The sequence below is a fragment of the Ranitomeya variabilis genome, chromosome 2 (assembly GCF_051348905.1).
Source record: "Ranitomeya variabilis isolate aRanVar5 chromosome 2, aRanVar5.hap1, whole genome shotgun sequence".
Taxonomy (NCBI): domain Eukaryota; kingdom Metazoa; phylum Chordata; class Amphibia; order Anura; family Dendrobatidae; genus Ranitomeya; species Ranitomeya variabilis.
The window spans coordinates 1,017,436,917-1,017,458,620 of NC_135233.1; the positions used below are offsets into that span (position 1 = coordinate 1,017,436,917).

The 21,704-nt window shown below is 44.8% G+C and overlaps 1 protein-coding gene across 2 annotated transcripts in view; it reads right to left on the bottom strand.

The window, feature by feature from the left end:
- The window catches only part of PCCB (propionyl-CoA carboxylase subunit beta), a 49,915-nt gene extending 28,321 nt beyond the window's left edge, over positions 1 to 21,594 (bottom strand). The window contains exons 1-9 of one of the 2 annotated variants that reach the window (XM_077291308.1): positions 21,364 to 21,594; positions 20,272 to 20,391; positions 10,515 to 10,583; positions 10,358 to 10,414; positions 9,832 to 9,945; positions 8,753 to 8,863; positions 5,474 to 5,582; positions 5,055 to 5,175; positions 4,282 to 4,363 (exon numbers count right to left, since the gene is read on the bottom strand). In XM_077291308.1, the coding sequence (XP_077147423.1) occupies positions 4,282 to 4,363; positions 5,055 to 5,175; positions 5,474 to 5,582; positions 8,753 to 8,863; positions 9,832 to 9,945; positions 10,358 to 10,414; positions 10,515 to 10,583; positions 20,272 to 20,391; positions 21,364 to 21,552 (972 nt within the window). In that variant the 5' untranslated portion in view covers positions 21,553 to 21,594. Of the gene's footprint in view, positions 1 to 4,281; positions 4,364 to 5,054; positions 5,176 to 5,473; positions 5,583 to 8,752; positions 8,864 to 9,831; positions 9,946 to 10,357; positions 10,415 to 10,514; positions 11,145 to 18,345; positions 19,228 to 20,271; positions 20,392 to 21,363 lie in introns of those variants that run through there. The other variant, XM_077291309.1, reaches the window with a different exon arrangement.
- Between the last annotated feature and the right edge of the window lie 110 nt (positions 21,595 to 21,704).

Here is a 21,704-nt window from a genome sequence, read left to right on the forward strand (position 1 = left end):
CGTTTTTTGGATGACCGTGCCTCCTTCCGGTGAGAGCGGCCCCTGCTGGCCGACGATTCCCCTGTTATGGAGGGATCTCTTAACCCATGAAAAAGAGTGCCTCGCTCCCCAGAGGGGTCATGAAGGGATTTAATCGCTTTGGCTAAAGAATCCATGGACTGTGACAGTGACGTGGCCCACACAGGGGGGCTAGATACACTGGGGTCGGTGGCGGCGGAGGGCTCCTGGGTACCTAGGGCATCGCAGGCTGAGCAGAGAGGGGAGCTTTGAGGCCGAGGGAGTGGAGCCTGGCAGGTGGTACACGCAGTGAAAAAGGTAGTATGCACCTTGGTGATCTTTTTGGCCCTTGACTGCGACATGATGTACCCCAATATAAGTAATATGGAAGCGAGGGTAACGCTGCAGGGAAGCACCTAAATGCGATCTCCTTACTCGGGTCCTGTGTCCCACAAGAGGTGAGGCGGCGCTGATGGAAGAGACGACCGGCGTCCAGAAAGGAAAAACGCTAGCACGTGCAGGTTTGTGGATGGAGCTGCGGTGTGCAGTGTAAAAAGATGGCCGCCGGGGGTTGGGAGGGTAATCTCACAGAGAGCGAGAAGCGCCAGGACCGGGGGCGGAGCCGCATGATGATGTGAACAGTGGGCGGGGCCTATCGGGATGCGGCCCGCACTAGGCCGAAGCCGGGGACTAAATTTATGGCCTCGGCCCGGCTCGCGGCAGCAGAGCGCCGGCGCCTAGTAGCCCTGTGGAGACCCTGAGAAAAGAGCCCTCCGAGACCGCCAAAACGACCGACCCCCCCCCCCAGGTGGCACTTACCCCGAATGGAGGGAGACTGCAGAGCAGCTTGCAGCAGGTTAGCTGTGCCCGGGGTGGTTAGGACGGTGCAGGGTTGGGGGAGCCGCTATCCACCATCCCCATAAGAGGTGGGTGGAGAGGAACCGTCCGCCTCCTTCCATCATCCGCTTTCTCAGTTGTGATGCAGTGGGGGCTGCACAGACGCCACAATGAAAAGGAGCCTCTGAACAGCCGAGGGTAAAACCTGGTGGGCAGGGCAGAATGTCCGGCAATAGGCCTGGCTGCAGAAGAGGATACGTGGAGGACACTCCATGTGCTCGTCTGTAAGGAGGGGGGAGATCGGTCCCTTGAAAGGGGCCCGTCGCCCCCAAAGAATCAGCTCAGGCAGTGGCATCCCACGTCGCAGGAGAGGATACGGAGAGGTAAAACTCCCGTGCTCGACTGTTGTTGGTTCGGGGAGATCGGAACCTTGAAAGGTTCCGCCCCCCCTTCGTCCGGTAAAAAAAAAAAAGAAAAGAAAAAAAAAAGTGTTAAATACAGTGTGCCTCCTACGGACACTAAGCTTGAACTGGGTCTCTGGAAGCCAGCATGAGGGTGTATACTGCAGGGGAGGAGCTAACCTTTTTTGTCTCAACTTAAAGTACCTTCACACTAAATGACTTTGCAACGATAACGATAGCGATCCGTGACGTTGCAGCGTCCTGGATAGCGATATCGTTGCGTTTGACACGCAGCAGCGATCTGGATCCTGCTGTGATATCGCTGGCCGTTGCTGAAAGTCCAGAACTTTATTTGGTCGTCAGATCGGCGTGTATCGTGGTGTTTGACAGCAAAAGCAACGATGCCAGCAATGTTTTACAATGGTAACCAGGGTAAATATCGGGTTACTAAGCGCAGGGCCGCGCTTAGTAACCCGATGTTTACCCTGGTTACCATTGTAAATGTAAAAAAAAAAAAAACAGTACATACTCACCTTCTGCTGTCCGTCAGGTCCCTGGCCGTCTGCTTCCCGCACTGATTGTGAGCGCCGGCCGGCCGTAAAGCACAGCACAGCGGTGACGTCACCGCTGTGCTCTGCTTTTACTTTACGGCCGGCCGGAGCTCACAGTCAGTGCGGGAAGCAGATGGCCAGGGACCTGACGGACATCAGAAGGTGAGTATGTACTGTTTTTTTTTTTACATTTACAATGGTAACCAGGGTAAACATCGGGTTACTAAGCGCGGCCCTGCGCTTAGTAACCCGATGTTTACCCTGGTTACCCGGGGGTCGCTGGGGAGCTGTCTGTGTGACAGCTCTCCAGCGACCACACAGCGACGCTGCAGCGATCGGCATCGTTGTCGATATCGCTGCGTCATCGCTTAATGTGACGGTACCCTTAGTGTCAGCCTCCTAGTGACAGCAGCATAACACCCATGGTCCTGTGTCCCCCAATGTGGCGAAGGAGAAATGGAATTTAAAAAAAAAAAGTAATCAGGGCTCCCTTGCTGTATACTGTGTAACTAGCCATGTCCGACCATGTAGAGATGCTGCAGCTGGTGGTCACACAACTTGCTTAACTGTTCACAAAAACAGTACTTTTGACCAGAGGTGCCCAAACTTTTACATGTCACTATACATCACTATTGACAAGGGGAGGAAACATGAGTGAATATACTGATGCCACTTCAGGATTCTTTCAGCTGCTTGTTTGGAAGAGTGAATGCTTCTGTTTCACTGGTCCTGCAAGCTCCTTTAGATAAGTCAGTGACTTGGCAGCTCAGCAGGCCAGACACCTAAACTGAGCACACAGCACATTATTACAGCTGAACCCGAGACGTCACTGAGTGAATGACAACGTTCCTCATCTCCTAGCTTGTTCTTTTCACCAGCGGACTAAACGAACACACTACTACACCGGAATATTGAACGTCTCCTTTACTGTAATGATGAGGTGTATGCTCAGTGTAGGTGTCCGATGGGCCAAGATCTCGTACTTCACCACTTGATTTATACAGAGGACCTCACAGGACCAGTGATGGAACAGATGCAGTCTGCTTTGAGTCCAACTTTCCATGATGAGTTTTTGATGTAAAAAATACAGCATCTTAAAGTTTAAGCAAAGTGGATGGGATTTACAGAAATCTCATATCCATGTGCCAATTTCTCTTGCGGGTTCACTGAGTTTTGTGTGGATTTTCCCCAAAGAATTGCATTAAATGCCAAAAATCTGCAGGTAAAAACAAACAAAAAAAACATAATCCGCACACTTGAGTGTATCCGAGATCTATCAAAGCCAAATACCCCCCAAAAAAATAAATAAAAAACAGAAAAGTAGAGGGAATGTAGTCCGAATAAAAAAAAGTAGGGAAATGAGAAAACTCATACAAAGAAGCCGCTGAAAGCAGCCCTGCCCGTGACATCGGTAGTCACTTGTGGTTGCCTCCCCTCGCTATGCGTGTGTGACCATGAGCTGCAGCATCTCTAGATGGTTGGATACGACTAGTGACACAGAATACAGCAACATTTAGTCTTCATCACAGGTACAATAACATCTCGGAGTAATGAAGATAGATGTTGCTGTGCTGAGAATCTTATAAAGCTTTTGTATACTGTGTCACTAGCTGTGTCCAACAATACATTCTTATGGCCAGGAGCCACTTTACAACACGACCACGCTGGGCCACATGTTGTTAGTGCTACTGTGAGCAGCCTGTAAGGCCTGCAGCAACTCTGTACTTGGAAACCGTTGAACACATCATTGGTCAGCAATTGCAAAGGGAGCCGACAGCAGCAGATTTTGATGATTAGTCCAAGGGCAGTCAGACAACCTTTACAAAGGAACCACTCTCCTGACTCATGCTGCCCAAACCACAGGCGGCATGAATCACAGCCTGGCAGCATGATTGCAATCATGTTTTCTCTGAAATACTCTGAAGTGTCAGAGAAAATATACTTTAAATATCCAGCAAAGGACCATAGAGACGAGACCAATCCAGCTTTGCCACCGGCCATCTCTTCCCAGTGCCTCTCTAGAAGATTGCCAGGTCTCTCATGAGGCATCACGTCTAGCAGTGCTAGAAGAGCCAGCCGGAAAAGTCTTGTCTCCGTCCATGATCATTACCCGGAGCCTTAAAGTATGTTTTCTCTGAAATACTGGAGCATTTCAGAGGACAATATACCTGGCTGCAGTTGTGCAGCATGGCTGTGATTCAGGCTGCTCAAGGTTTGGGTAATGCACAATCAGATGACAGGTTCTCTTATAATCTCATTGACAGCAGCCGGGGCAGTAAGTGCGGGGATTTCTGCACATCACACTCTTACTTCATACTGGATAGATCGAGAGGTTTTGAACATTTTGTTTCTAATCTTTCATCAATGGCAGCTCACTGACATGTCTATAACACCACGTTTTTTCCTTCTTGGCGTTGCAGTTTCAATGTTCTGGAGTGTAATATATACCATATTATTTATTTTTTTAACAAGATTTAAGACACTGAAAAAGTTACCGAATGAATGATGTCCAGCATATCATAGGCTTTAGTGGATTCCATGGGAACTACAGTATCTAATCCGGGGACGAGGCGATCACTGCGACACAAAAAAAAATAAATAAAAGAAATTAAAATTGTAATTTGTAAAATGAATAAAACAAGTGAGCTTTGTTGAGCTGCAGAGAACTCTGGATATGTTTTAAGCATTAGGCCTCACCATGATAAAAATCTATGGTCGCTAAGGGGTTAATCATATGTATTCGGTTACACGGACAGATATAATCAGCTGTAAATGCATATATATATATATATATATATATATATATATATATATATATATACACACACACATACACACTGCGAGTTTTGCACTAAAAATTGCAGTACAACAGCGGTGTAAGACGCTTCTCAAATCCAACACTGTGGGAACTCCCTCCCTCAGTATGACCCACGTGTCAGAATGTGAATTTCATGCATATATTTCCTATTAGGATATACAGGGTGATATGGATCGGGCAGAGTATATGGAAGGACTCGTATGTCCAAAGCTCTCGTACGAATGCTGTCCGAGGAGACATGTCCGATTTTGATCAGAGGGTCTGATAAACATTGGTAATACAAATCTATGTATGTGAAGAAGGGGAAAAAAAAAAAATTAACATTGGTCTGTTTTTCTAGTACGTGAGAAATTCGGACGTCTGAAGGAGCGCGAACATATACAGGTTTCGTTTTGAAGCACATGGCCTAGATAGGCAGAAATGGGAATGTGAGTTTTTCAAAACACTCACCTTGGGTCGTGGCATTCCCTGATAGGTGCTGGATCCTTATTGCTCAGTGGGAGGTAGTTAAAAAATTCACGCAGGTTTAATAGAGCATCAACATCATTCTCAAAAGCTCGATGAGCCACCCCTGCAAGGCACAAGTCAGACACGGACTTAGGAGCTAGCCACCGCCATGAAGGCATCACTGGAGACAGACGGCCTTCTTCCTTCTGGAGGACGGATGGCTTCAATCCTGTTACATTTTCACAAGACAAAACTCCAGCCTGTGCTTAATGGAAATCGAGGCCAAAGGTCTTGTGTGCTCCTGAGGTGGCCCTGATGTTACAGCACGGATGCCCAACTACAGACCATGACCCACGGACGTCTCAGTACTGCATCGTTATAGCCACACTTACAGGGCAGAGAGGAGTAGAAGAGATAATAACCTGACAGTGCAGTGTGGGTTTTGGCTCCTCCAAGGTCTTCTTGTGTCACATCCTCATTGGTGACAGATTTTACGACATCCGGACCAGTAATGAACAAGTAAGACGTGTCCTGGGGAGACAAGAGCAGGGACAGCGGCTGATCCATGGGCTTAGCAGAACGACTCCGACATATTAGATAATATATTATACAGGGATATTACAAAGGATGTCCACCTACGAGAAGTGCCAGAGACCTCCTGTACTGCCATGAGGTTCTGTTCATGAGAAATCATATCGTATATGGCTGCCATTACATCTCCCGCTACTTCCATAAACTCTGCAGACCTGTCGGGTATTGCACCCAAATAGCCTTCGCTCCCAAAAGTTCCTTCGTTCTCACAAGAAATTTTGTTTGTTTTTTTCATTAAAAGGAAATGCCTTTTCAAATCTGCCAGAATTGTAGTTCTCAGCAACCTAGAGAACCAGGATTCCAAGTATAAATGAAAAGCTTACTCTGTTCTTGTCTCATACATAACCCCTTAAGTTACCGGGCGATTTGGTTTTCTTTTTTCCTTCCCTTTAATCCCTGAGCAATAACCTCTTGCCTTTTGTTTCTTGGTTGGGATAAAATGAAATTATATATATATATATATATATATATATATATATATATATATATATATATATATATATATATATATATATATATATATATATATATATATATATATATATATATATATATATATATACCGTATATACCTCGAGTATAAGCCGAGATTTTCAGCCCAAATTTTTGGGCTGAAAGTGCCCCTCTCGGCTTATACTCGAGTCATGATCGGTGGTGGGGACGGCGGGTGAGCACTGTCATATACTCACCTAGTCCCGGCGTTCCTGTCGCTCCCCCTGCCCGTCCCACGGTCTCCGGGTGCCGCAGCCTCTTCCCCTGAGCGGTCACGTGGGACCGCTCATTAGAGAAATGAATAGGCTGCTCCACCCCCCATAGGGGCGGAGCCGCCTATTCATTTCTCTAATCAGCGGTGCCACGTGACCGCTGATAGAGGAAGAGGCTGCGGCACCGAAGACCAGCTGTCTGGGGGAAGGAGCGGGACGCCGGGAGCAGGTAAGTATCTCATAGTCACCTGTCCGCGTTCCACACGCCGGGCGTCGCGCCATCTTCCCGGCGTCTCTCCACTCTGACTGTGCAGGCAGAGGGCGCGATGACGCATATAGTGTGCGCGCCGCCCTCTGCCTGGTCAGTCAGTGCAGAGAGACGCTGGGAAGATGGCGCCGAGGAGCTGCAAGCAAGACAGGTGAGTATGTGTTTTTTTTTTTTTTTATTGCAGCAGCAGCTATGGGGCAATAATGGATGGTGCAGAGCACTATATGGCACAGCTATGGGGCAACGGTGCAGAGCACTATATGGCACAGCTATGGGGCAATGGTGCAGAGCACTATATGGCACAGCTATGGGGCAATGGTGCAGAGCACTATATGGCACAGCTATGGGGCAATGGTGCAGAGCACTATATGGCACAGCTATGGGGCAACGGTGCAGAGCACTGTATGGCACAGCTATGGGGCAACGGTGCAGAGCACTATATGGCACAGCTATGGGGCAATGGTGCAGAGCATTATATGGCACAGCTATGGGTTAATGGTGCAGAGCACTATATGGCACAGCTATGGGGCAACGGTGCGGAGCACTATATGGCACAGCTATGGGGCAACGGTGCAGAGCACTATATGGCACAGCTATGGGGCAACGGTGCAGAGCATTATATGGCACAGCTATGGGGTAATGGTGCAGAGCACTATATGGCACAGCTATGGGGCAACGGTGCAGAGCACTATATGGCACAGCTATGGGGCAACGGTGCAGAGCACTATATGGCACAGCTATGGTGCAATGGTGCAGAGCACTATATGGCACAGCTATGGGGCAACGGTGCAGAGCACTATATGGCACAGCTATGGGGCAACGGTGCAGAGCATTATATGGCACAGCTATGGGGTAATGGTGCAGAGCGCTATATGGCACAGCTATGGGGCAACGGTGCAGAGCACTATATGGCACAGCTATGGGGCAATGGTGCAGAGCATTATATGGCACAGCTATGGGGTAATGGTGCAGAGCATTATATATATGGCACAGCTATGGGGCAACGGTGCAGAGCACTATATGGCACAGCTATGGGGCAACGGTGCAGAGCACTATATATATGGCACAGCTATGGGGCAATGGTGCAGAGCACTATATGGCACAGCTATGGGGCAATGGTGCAGAGCACTGTATGGCACAGCTATGGGGCAATGGTGCAGAGCACTATATGGCACAGCTATGGGGCAATGGTGCAGAGCACTATATGGCACAGCTATGGGGCAATGGTGCAGAGCACTATATGGCACAGCTATGGGGTAACCACTTTCTGAGCCCTGTAACGTTTACAATTTCGGGCTTTGGAGCTGTGTAAAAGCCTGGTTCTTGCACCTGATGTTTTTATTGATATAATTTTGGGGTAGATGATTTTTGTTTTATAGGTCGTACTTTTATGCAGCAATACCAAGAATGTGCAATTTATTTATTCATTTTTAAAGGGGAGAAAAAAAAAGGGGAGCGATTTGAACTTATATATTTTTTATTTTTCAAAAACTTTTACTTTTCACTGTATTTGTTCGTCCTCTCAGGGAACTTAGACTCACAATCATCTGATGGGGGCTCAGCTTGTAGATTTGGTGCTTTTTTAAAGAAAGATTTAAAGAGTTGTTCTCATCTTGGACATTCATGGGATATCCACAAAAAATTTTTAAGAAATTGTTCTTGCCAATTTTTCACACTGTCGTAGAAGTACAGAGAAAACTGCGCATGTACAAGCACCTTGTCATCTCCAGGTGATGACACAGGGCCACGTACTAGAGTCTGGTGCGGGTCCCAGAGGGATATTTAGGATATTTCTTGTGTGGAGGTCATAAATGTCTCAAATCGGACAACCTCTTTAAACACCCTCATACGAAAGAGATTTTATTTTTCCCAGCTCAAAAGTTTGGGTTCCCATTGTTTTCAATGGGGTTCGGTTCTGGTTCAAGTTAGTATACACTTCTGATACCACAACCGAACTTTGGAATAACGTAGGGGTTGGGTACCAGAACCAGAATCCCTGGGTCCACTAATCCCCATTTGTAACCTTACAGAATCTTTATAGACATGTCTGATTTTGGAATCTCAAACTCAGCTCACTCACAAAAGTGGTGCTACTTCTGAAGAAAAAAAAAGCCACTTTTATTAAGAAGATGTCTTACCTTAACCATGAAAGTGAAGTCTGTAAGTGCTGGGGAATAAACTGCGCCCCCAGCACACGGTCCCATAATCAGAGAGATCTGCGGCACAACTCCCGAATTCAGGACGTTCCTCTGACAATGGAGAAACTACGTTACATAACTGGAGACACAACTTTCGCTAAAATGTGGCGTCTTCTGTAAAGCTGCAGCATTTCTATAGGCAGTGGCCCTTATACATATCTATAGCACACATCCTTCTCTGGAGCTGTTTAACTCCTTAAACCCAAAGACAATTTTCATATTTTTGCTTTAGTTTTTTTCCTCTCCTACTTGCAAGAGTCATATCCTTTTTCATTTTTTACATTGACAGATAGATGAGGGTTTATTTTTCCTGGGAGGACAATTTTACTGGAAAATGGGACAAAATTATATTAGGTGAAAAGAAAAAAAAAGGAAGAAACAATTTGACATTGTTTTGCAGCAGTAAAAATAACCTCCAGGTCAGCACTCATACAGCAATACCAAACTTGTATAGTTTTAGTTTATTTTCCTTTGCTGGTAAAAAAAAATAAAATTCTGCTTTGTGTCACCAGATTCAATGGCCCATAATGGTTTTATTTTTCTGTCCAGGGTGCTGTGTAAGGACTTATATTTCGGGTGGCGACTGGTGTTTTCTAGATACCATTTTTTGTAGATAGGAGGTTTTTATTGCATTTTGATTTGGGGATTGTTACCGCAAAAACTGGAAACTTTGACGTTTCAATCTTCCAGCTTTTTAGCGTCTAATGTATGGGTTAAATAATTGTATACATCAGACTTTACAGAACGTGACAATACCAAATATGCTTTTTTTACTTCTTTCTGTATTAGAAAAGGGTGAGGGGAGCTGGCGATGCAAATATTAAAGTTGTTTTTTTGTACATTTTTATAGTCTATACTCTATTTTCTTAGCCCCCAAAGCACCCATGTACTTTGCAGTTTATCACAGTAGAGAAAAGCAACCGAGCTGTACCTACTTGGGAGCAAGTCTTGTGACCCCAACTATCAGGCCGTGTTAATTAGCCCTAATGGTAATGATCCATACGTTACATGTGTCTTACCAAGAAGATATCAGCATAGCCGGCCAAGGACTCCACACCCTCCTGGATACGAGCTCCGCCAGAGTCATTAAGTCCAATCACGGGGGCTCCCACCAGGACCGCCTGATCCATGATCTAAAGGAAAAAGCAAGGAAATCGCATGAGACAACTCAGAGCCACCGGAGGAAAAAAAAATTCTGATCACTTCATAGCTACAATATTAATGGATCAGAACTACCAGTATCATCAGTCAGGAGACCTCATCGGCGTGCCCCCCCCCCCCCCCAGAGGCCGTTCAGTCGGGAGGACTCCCCCAGAGGCCGTTCAGTCGGGAGGACTCCCCCAGAGGCCGTTCAGTCGGGAGGACTCCCCCAGAGGCCGTTCAGTCGGGAGGACTCCCCCAGAGGCCGTTCAGTCGGGAGATCCCCGGGGCTTTAGGATCTGGTAGATATTATATGCAGGGATCTGCACAGTTTATAGGAGGAGGGTTAGTCTGATGATATCCACTTGATGCCACCGAGTATATGGTTTATCAGGTTTTTGATACCTTGCAGATTTTTTGAGCATGAGCTCCAGACAAGCTGCCGCCAAACACAGTAAAATCCTGTTAGAAAAAAAATATATAAATAAAATATAAGAACATGAAAAAACAAACCATGAACGTCTGGATACTCGCTATGTATATAGTTGTGTGTGTCGATTACCTGGCTAAACACGTAGACCAGCCTGCCATTAATGCGGCCTTGTCCGGTAACCACACTGTCTCCAGGATACTGCAATAAACGGGGAAGAGCCATCATTTAGAGAACATTTATTACTCACACTCACTGTCAATTGATGGCTGCAGAATGAGTCAACTGAAAATATGTCAGTGAGCTCATTCTAACAGTCTGACCAGCAGTTTCTCTCTTTTATCTGTCTTTTTTCTTAGCTCCTCTCAGCTGATTTGTGACCACAGTCTACATCAATCTTACATGTGCAGGAAAACAGATCCTGTAGAAGAACTCAAGCCGTGAAACGTTTTTAACTACTTAATGACTAAGCCAAATTTTTCAAATCTGACATGTAGTAATGACTCTGCAATGCTTCCATATATCCCAGCGATTAAGACTGGTTTTCTTTTCATGACACATCATACTTAACGAGATAGTGGTAAATGTTGGTCAATAGGTTTTGCTATTACTTATGAAAATGCCAGAAATTTGGCGTTTTTTTTTTTTTTTTTTTTTTTAAGAGTAGCGATTTTCACATTTGGAATGTTTATACCTAAAATCCAGATACAGTATGATAGTCACACCACACACACACAAAAAAAGTTAAGAAGTAACATTTCCCTTATGTAGAGATCAGACTGAACCAAAGAATCCATTTTGTCTTCCTCCTGAGAAATCTGATAGATACAGCAAGAAGTATATTTCTGCAAACTTGACATCTTCTTTGTTTTGTTAGTAATCACGCGCGCATTCCTCCTTGAAATTGTAGCTTTTTTATCCACATACCAAATAATTGTAACTCTACACTAGAATAGACTTGCTTTGTAAGTGATTATGAAATATGAGCGCTTATGCGCATGTCTGAAAAATGTCTAAACTTTTTATCTATATAAAGAAGGGATCGTGCCCAGTGAGGAGAGGCGTGCTCTGAGGCCATCCCTATGTATGAACACACAACCTTTGTGCTGCGTGTCATTTATTTGGATCCCATCCAGGAAGCCAGGGACGGAGAGGACTCAACATTCTTTGGCGCCTGAACAGGGACCCGAGGCGAGAGTATCTACTCAAGATTCACCTGTGGATACGGACAACGGAGATCTGGGATAATGGACGGCAAATGAACTGAAAAACCTGGCCAGGTAAGAGACATTATTAGTTCTCTTTTATCTGCCCTGTATTATCCGAAAGATCTCTATGAGCCGTGTCACGCTGGGTTAGTCTAGTAGTGAGTAGATACCTATAAAACTCGGGTTACCATATTGTATAGATTTATAAGTCCTGTCCCTGGCAGTGTGTGAACAGTGTGAAGGTTGTGGCATGTTGTGAAAGAAGAGCAAAAGTACGTAGAAAATAAGCCGAAATAGTTGGGGTATAAGCCTTATACACGGAAGTCAGCCTAACTGGGTCATGTGACCTCCGCCCATGCTTGACTATTCATTAAGTGCTTAACCTCCTTCATTTCTGGATAAGGTTTGATAGAATGAGCCCAGGACGCGGTTTCATGAGCCTGGGACAAGTATGCTAACTGAGACAGAAAGTTTTGTGATCTGTATGGTGTTGCTGAGTCTGTTTGCATGTGCAATAGCACTCAAGTACGTCCTGCATATTAGAAGAAACGGAGCAGACGAGCCTTTCAATATTTTAGCTCCCTAGGAGAGAAGGCAACGAGACATCACCACAGAGTAAGTGGTTGTCCAAACGTCACCTAGGGTAGTCATAGCTAATATTGAAAAGAAAAATGGGAAATAAACAGACAAAAACTGTCTTAGGACAAGTGGAAGCAGCAGATATCATACAGGAAAGATGTGGGAAGACAGTCAGAAGACAGATTAGAAGGGTAAGAGAAAAATTGGGAATTTCAGAAGCACTTGTGTTCAGCACAGAATGGGAAAGAATGAGCAAGGAACGAGGTAATAGATGGATTTTTGTAAGTTTGATTGTCTAGACAAAGGAAATTGTTAAGTTGCTGGAAGATTATTTCTTTTTGGCGCAAAGCCAATTTTTTAGAAATCCTTATAACTTTTTGTCTGAACATAATTTTGAAGTTCTGTTTTTATCAAAGTGATATGTTTTGATTGATAATTCTTCGTGCAAAAAATTAGCATTTGGCATTTTGCCAAGTTTTTGTTACAATGTTTGAGAAACAAAAGGAAAAGTTCAAAGCCGCTACTCCAGACTGGAGGACGTTAGAACAACCAAATATTGTGAAACAACGATGTTTAGGAATAGCCATGGATATAAAAGAAAATCATAAGCCTGTCAGAATAGCTGAGGGTTATGATGGGGTAATTCGAACACTGCCATATACTGTGCCCCTAGAGGTCTCATTAGGACCTAAATGTTTTGCATCCAGATTTTTGTATGCCAGAGGTGCCCCAACATGTTTGTTGGGAACTGATGTCCTAAAGAAATTAGAAGCTAATATCAATTTTAGGAAAGATGGCACAGTTATGTTGACTATCCCTGATGATGCAGAATCATTAGAACAATATGTCAGAATTCAGGCTTTTGAGGATTTTACGGAAGAGAAAGAATACACCACAGATCTAGACCTCTCAATGATCCCAGAAACACTGTGGGCACAGGGTGACACTGATGTGGGATTATTGCATATCTCTCCTGTAAAATTATCTGTGCAACCAGGAACTGTTCTCCCACAGCTCAGACAATACCCTGTGAGTGCCCAACAGGAACTAGCGATTACAAAACAGATAGAGGGATATAGAGAGAAAGGAGTTTTGGTAGAGATACAATCACCTGCTAACACTCCTCTGTATCCAGTCAAGAAGAGAACTCTTGATAAGAGTTCTACACCCAAATATCGTATGGTACATGATCTAAGAGAAATAAACAAGGTTCTAGATCCAATCACCCCAGTTGTACCCAATCCTCATACGTTATTATCACAGATACCAGCCAGTTCTCAAGTGTTTACTGTAATAGATCTTTCAAATGCATTTTTCTCGGTTCCTTTACACCAAGATAGTTGGCATTTGTTTGCATTTACATTTAAGGGCAAACAGTTGGCGTGGACACGCCTTCCACAGGGAATGATACACTCCCCTACTCTTTATTCAAATGCCCTACAAACAGTCCTTCAGAGGTTTGAACCCGAACCACAGGTAGTAATTTTGCAGTATGTGGATGACATACTACTTTGCTGCCCAGATCTAGAAACCGCAGAAAGGTCCACTGTAAGTTTACTATGTTTTCTAGAAAAAGAAGGGTGTAAAGTGAATAGACAAAAGCTACAAGTTTGTCGGATCAAAGTGGTCTTTCTAGGTCATTGCATTTCTCAAGGTAAAAAGCATCTTACACCTCAAAGAACTGAAGCAATAAGACAAGATGAATGAGCCTAGAAATCATAAACAGCTACGAGCATTTCTAGGAATAGTGTCTCATTGTAGACAATGGATTATACATGCCAGTCAACTAATGCAATCACTGTATGACTGTGTAAAAAGTGAACCTTATTTGTTGACAAAAGAAGGTCAGATTTCGTTCCAACAATTAAAAGATGCCCTTGTTTCAGCTCCAGCGTTAGGGCTACCAGACTACACCAAACCATTTCAGCTTATGGCTGCAGAAGTTGATTCTCATGCTACAGGAGTTCTTACTCAGAAGCATGCAGGGAAACAAAGACCAATTGCATATCTTTCAGCAAGGTTAGATCCAGTAGCTAGGGCAGCGCCAACCTGTGTACGTGTAGTTGTTGCTGTCTCACTATTGTTGGACAAAGCATCAGAAATTGTCCTAGAGTATCCACTCACAGTTCAAACTACGCATGATGTTTATGGGATATTAAACCAGGTCCAGCCAAAACACATTTCCATGGCCAGACATTTGCGGCTACAGTGTTCTTTGCTGCTCCCCTCTACTATCACATTTGCAAGGCTTCAGACTCTTAATTTAGCAACACTGCTACCTCTCGAGTCTGAAGGGGGGAATAAGGACACTGATCCACACGCACATTTTTTCCCTACAGACACACATGATTGTACAGAGCTCATTTTACAAGAAACGGTAGGCTTACCCAATGTATCCGAAACACCACTTCAAAATCCAGATTTAGAGCTGTTTATAGATGGTAGTAGGTTTGCAGATGACACAGGTAACTTCCATACAGGGTATGCAGTTGTGTCAGAATCTGAAACTCTCAAAGCAGAACCGCTTCCACCGAAACAGTCTGCACAAGAAGCAGAACTAACAGCATTGATTGAAGCACTAAAAATAGCTGAGAATCAGACAGCTAATATATACACTGATTCTAGGTATGCACATGGTATTGTGTTTGATTTTGGAGTAATCTGGAGAGCTAGAGGTTACATGACAGCGTCAGGACAACCTGTAAAACATGCTTCTCTGATCAAACAGATCTTAGAGGCTGCACAAGAAACAAAAGAAGTAGCAGTAATTAAGGTAGCTGCACATGTGAGACTCGACACTAGGGAATCTAGGGGAAATGATAGGGCTGACAAAGCAGCCAAAGCAGCGGCAGTTAAACCCTTACAACAGGTCCATACTGTAAACCCCACAGAAAATACTGAAGATAGACTAAGACAAGCACAGGAAGATGCAGGAGAAGAGGAGAGGGACAGGTGGAAAAAGGAAGGGGCAGAAGAACAAGCAGGAATTTGGAAGAAAGATGGACTAATATGTCTACCTAGAGCCTGGTACCCGATTGTAGTTGGTGGACTGCACCACCCTACTCATGTGTCTGCAAATGCAATGACACTGCTGGCAAAGCAAGTCTGGTTGGCTCCAGGTTTTGGCAACTATGCAAGAGACTATTGTGCTGCATGCGCTATATGCCTGGCACATAATCCCGGACAGACAACAAAGACCCCTATGAAGCACCACGTCCGACCTCTCTACCCGTTCCAGCGATTACAGATAGACTTTATCCAGCTGCCAAAAAGTAATGGGTATGAGTATGTGCTGGTGTGTGTGGACATGTTCTCAGGGTGGCCAGAGGCCTATCCAGTTCGGAAGGCTTCAGCTAAAAACACTGCTGTAAAGCTAGTTGCCGAACTGATACCCCGTTACGGTCTCCCTGAAGTGATCGAGTCAGATAGGGGTACTCATTTTACTGGAGAAATATTTCAAAATGTACTGAAAATGTTGGGTGTTGAAAGTCAGTTACACACTCCGTATCATCCTCAAAGTTCTGGTAAGGTGGAACGCATGAATGGAACTTTAAAATTAAAAATACAGAAAGCCATGGCTGAAACAGGAAAGCCTTGGACAGAATGCCTTCCACTGGCCCTGTACTCAATACGCAATACCCCAAGGGGTAAGACTAAACTGTCTCCATATGAAATTTTATTTGGCAGGACTGCCAATTTAGGATGTTATTTTCCACAACAACTTGTATTAAATATTGAGTCATTGACTTCTTATGTACAAAATCTTCAGAAACAATTAACTAAGGTGCATGCACAAGTTTTTGCTTCCCTTCCAGATCCTGACAACACTGAAGGAAGTCACAAGTTGGAACCAGGTGATCAAGTCTATGTAAAAAGACACACCAGAAAGGCTCTTGAACCAAGATTTGACGGACCCTTCCAAGTCCTGTTGACAACACCTACATCAGTCAAGCTTGAAGGAAAGGCATCATGGATACATGCAAGCCATTGCAAAAGAGCAGTATAAAACTCATGATATTGATGTTAATAGTATTAACCACAACGAAGGCATGGGAAAGACTAAATTCTCTAACCCCTTTGAACAATAGATTCGTACAACATCATAGAAAATTAGTGCATGATTTGTTAAATAATATGCAACCTTTGGCAGATTGTTGGATCTGTACCCATTCACCAGTATCAGCTACAAGTATACCTTTTCTAGCAGTTCCCGTGTCAGCAGAAGAAATATTCGCTTGGCCTGATTGTTCAGACAAACTGGCCAACCACCAAACTGGTAATACTAGGCTGTGGAATACTACAATCGCCATACCAATTGTGGGATGGGTAGAATTTCCTTGGTGGCAGGGTAATCTCTCAGGGAGTAATACACATCTACAATATTTAGCATTCAGGGGAGGAAAATGGGTACCTAGAGATAAGACTAGATTAACTGATTTAGGACAGGTCCCCACAGAAAATCTACAGCTCAGTTTCAGTACAACCGTCCCTTCCTCTGATGCTTTTAAACCTGTAGTATTGGAAAGATACATACATAATAGAAAATGGGAACATTCTGAGTTGTTCCCCCAAGGTGATGCAAACAGTTGTACAAGTAAGCCAGGGAACCTGATTTGTAATGAATCCGATGAGTATGTCAAAGGAATGCCTGTATGTGGGAATCCCGCAGCCAGGTACTGTAGTCCTTTGGGACAAAAACCCTCTTGGTGTATGCTTCAGAATGTATCTAGTTTTGTGGATTTGGCTCATAGATTGGTATTACAGCACTCAGCTTTATGGGATCTGCCTGAAGGTACATTTTGGATATGCGGAGAAGGAGCATATAAATGGCTTCCCGTAGGTATAAAGGGTACTTGTACATTAGGACGCCTAACACCGGCTACTTTCATAATTTCAAATAAACAAGTGAATATGCAAGCCGTGCCCAAGCACACACTGTATAAAAGAGCTGCAGACAATTCACCACGTCCTTCGGGAAGGCCACATATAGTACAGATGGGAATTTCTAACAAAATTGCTAGTACCATTTTTATTTATCCTATGTTAACACAAATGTGGGATAAATTAGTTAGAGCCACGGATTATCTAGATGATCAAATTTGGGATATATTGGATATACTAAACACTAGTATAGCTGTACAGAATCAGCTTATAATAGTCATCAACCAACATACTCTGGTATTGGATTACCTAACTGCCTCACAAGGGGGTATGTGTCAAATCATTGGACCCACCTGCTGTCATTATATAGACCCGAATAGTATTATGAGTATGACATTTAAATTAAAAGACGTACAACGGCTCAGAGATCAGTATGACAAAGACAATGACCAGAACAAGGATAGCTGGTGGTCTGATACCTTCTCATTTCTTAACCCAGCCAACTGGTTCAGAGGGATCAGTGGGTGGATTGCTGGGATTATGCAGAGCATAATACATATAGCTATAATTATTGTAATTATATATGTATTATTCAAGATTGTGCTCAAGGGTATCTCAGTATGCACAGATAAATTTTGTGTAATAGATGCAAGAGTATAAATTTTCTTCTTTATTCTTATGTTATCCTCTAGTGATTCTAATTAATATTACCGTACTAATTTTTGTTTTTATATTTTAGTATACTGCTAAAGAAGAAAATAATTTGCGATAGAAGAATTACTACTAGATTTGATTCTCTTATTAAAATATAAGCGTATATATGTGTAATACCAAAAATAAAGGCTTTTTCTTTGGCCCTGTGGTAATATATAAAAAGAATATGTCAAAGGGGGGAATTGTAGAGATCAGACTGAACCAAAGAATCCATTTTGTCTTCCTCCTGAGAAATCTGATAGATACAGCAAGAAGTATATTTCTGCAAACTTGACATCTTCTTTGTTTTGTTAGTAATCACGCGCGCATTCCTCCTTGAAATTGTAGCTTTTTTATCCACATACCAAATAATTGTAACTCTACACTAGAATAGACTTGCTTTGTAAGTGATTATGAAATATGAGCGCTTATGCGCATGTCTGAAAAATGTCTAAACTTTTTATCTATATAAAGAAGGGATCGTGCCCAGTGAGGAGAGGCGTGCTCTGAGGCCATCCCTATGTATGAACACACAACCTTTGTGCTGCGTGTCATTTATTTGGATCCCATCCAGGAAGCCAGGGACGGAGAGGACTCAACACCTTATATCAACCCTACACGAGCACCAAAATGTTTCTTTTTTTTAGCTGCAACCGACTGCTATATGCCGTGGCGGCTGGGTTAAAACACATAGATGGACCACAAACCTCCATTGAATGTACAGAACAGTTTTCATTCAAGAGGTAGGTCATCGGTATCTTGTGGTTAGAAAACTCCATTAAATACATTTTTTTAAAGAAAATTTTTTTATATTTTTCAACTTTTTTGATAACTACGCATATAAAAAAAATAAAACCTTTCCCACTGGCCACTTGGCCTTATTTTAGACTCATGCTTCCTGTCTATATATATTTTTCAGGAGTCTCATTGTCATCACAGACAGGATTACATTAAAAGATAACACTTCTGTATAAAGTAGAAAACACAGGGTTTGCCATTCACAATAGAAAGTATTACAGCTCACCTCCTCCCCCTCAATGGCCTGTCTCCTGATGACAGCATGCTTATTAAATCCAATTTAATAGGGACAGGGTCTGTCTACTTCTCCTAATGTATCTATGACCCAGAAGTTAATTATAGAAGTTAATTAAAGTGTGAAAACTTTGTTTTTGTTTTTATATATTTTATATAACTAAAAAACCCCTAACATTTAAAAAGGCCATTTTCTGATGCCACATTCCCTTTAAACAATAGACAGCAATATGGTCTTTCCTGCACACGGGATGATTTTTTATTTTGCCGATATATGGATATTTCTACTGTTACTTAGGTCAGGCTATAACACTGGAGACACAGACCTCATAAATCGGCTATAAAGCTCCACAACAGAGGTTTCTGCGTTATAAAACCTTGCATAGAGCTGTCATTCCTGCCCTGCGGAGATCACTGTGTGACGGGTGAGTGCCGCCCTCAGTGCTCTTATATAAGCGCTATCAGGCTGCACACCAGCACCGTCATGGGACGAGCGATGACATGTAAGAACGCCATTGTATGAGTGTCGCCTTTAGGGTTTCTATTATAATGTCTTGCGGCTCTTATAAGACAGACGGGATAGGTGACAACTGGCTGATCACCACGAGTCCGGCCACTGAGACCCCCGCCGATCCCGAGCTCTGCAGAGTCCCATCTGAATGAACTGGTGGTCAGACAGGCTCCATTTATTCTCTATGGGATGGCGATGGATAGATGAGGAAAGAGAAGGATGGAGGAGTTGATATCTGACCACCACTCCATCCAGATGGGGCTCTGTGGAAGCAAGTTCTCAAAATCTGTAAAGGTCACAGCGACCGGACCCCCAGGGATCAGGAAGTTACCAAAATCCTATTGAGAAGTAACAGCAAGACTCTTTTAATAAATCGGTCTTGAACCCAAAAACCACTTAATCAGAGCCAAGATGGTTTTTCTAGACACTTTCCAAATTTGCCAAGAGCACAGAGGACTCAACTCGAGACGTACAAATAATGGAGGTGATGACTTACGGCTTTTTTTTTTTTTTTGTGGCATAAGCTACATACTATGAGATCACATGCCTGGTCCGACTGACTAACACTAAGAACAGTGCCGCACATGTTTACAGGCTGTCTGTGGTATTGCAGTCCAGATCCACTCACATGAATAGGACTGGACTCACTATTATATCCTACCTGGGACAGATTTGGTGCTGTTTTTGGAAGAAATCAACCATTTAATCTAACGCTGTAGAAACCCAATAAGCAGCTTCATTAAATATCTCAGATTATAATTAACAGGGAGAAAGTCGGATATTCCCCTTTAATACTTCTTAGCTGCCATTGTGGCTACTGACCACGGCAGCTAAAGGGTTAAATAACCAGGATGGGAGGTCAACTCTGATCCCGGCAGTATATCCCAGACTGGAGCTCTTCTGCAGGTAGCAGGACACACCTAACAATCACTATGGTATGGTAGGATTCGCCGCTCACTAAACCCCTCTGCTCTGAACACGTTACCTTGTTCCTGTCCTCCTGCATCCCGAAATCTGCACATCTGTGCTCCACAAACATGTCATATTCTGCAAAACTGCCGGGATCCAGCAGCAGACTGATCCTCTCCCGCGCCGTCAACTTCCCCTGGAAGACATAGAAAAGTCAGGCATGTGCAAACAATTCAGTAACCCTGACAGTATGGACAGAGCGCCAGTTTGTGCCTGTAACTTCTGATTGACCGGAAGTCAGGAGTTACGTCACAAGAGCTCAACGCACATCTGAGAGCCAGAACGGAGCTCACACCGAGATGTACCGAGAAGTGTCCTCCATGGAACATTGGAGCTGCCTCATGCACTCTGCAGCGCTCCTCACGCACGGCTCCGCGCTCTGCAGCGATCCTCACGCACGGCTCCGCGCTCTGCAGCGATCCTCACGCACGGCTCCGCGCTCTGCAGCGCTCCTCACGCACGGCTCCGCAGCGCTCCTCACGCACGGCTCTGCAGCGCTCCTCACGCACGGCTCCGCGCTCTGCAGCGATCCTCACGCACGGCTCCGCGCTCTGCAGCGATCCTCACGCACGGCTCCGCGCTCTGCAGCGCTCCTCACGCACGGCTCCGCAGCGCTCCTCACGCACGGCTCTGCAGCGCTCCTCACGCACGGCTCTGCGCTCTGCAGCGCTCCTCACGCACGGCTCTGCGCTCTGCAGCGCTCCTCACGCACGGCTCTGCAGCGCTCCTCACGCACGGCTCTGCAGCGCTCCTCACGCACGGCTCTGCGCTCTGCAGCGCTCCTCACGCACGGCTCTGCGCTCTGCAGCGCTCCTCACGCACGGCTCTGCGCTCTGCAGCGCTCCTCACGCACGGCTCTGCGCTCTGCCACGCTCCTCACGCACGGCTCTGCGGCGCTCCTCACGCACGGCTCCGCCTGCAGGGTCATGTACAGGACACTCCGTGGCCACTTGTCTCCCTCCTGCCTCTGTACATGGCTCCACAGCGCTATATATATATATATATCCAGCACCATCCAGGCCTCACTGTCACAGCTCCATGTCCCAGGCAGGTGGACACAGTGCTGCCCCCTACAGGCAGCCCCTAGGTGACACTGTGCCCTTCTCACCCTTCGGTGCTGGGCTTCTATCCTCTGCACTCCGCCGCCCTGCAGCGCTTCTCTCCGCTTCTTCTCTATCCTCTCCGGCACGGACAGGTGACTGACCGAGTACAGACGACCTGGGACTCGACTCGTCCACCGGGCGCCCGGACACAAGAACCCGGCCAAGAGCCGGGAAACACCGCGGACGGCCGCCATGACTAATCCTCTCTTCCTTCCTCAGCCAATAAAACGCTACTAAGACCCAATAGCCAATCATAATCAGCAATGTGAAAAGGTCGACGAATAGCAGAGCGGTGCTTTGACAACTGACCAATCGGAAGAGCACAAGATGACAGTGGCCGAATCAC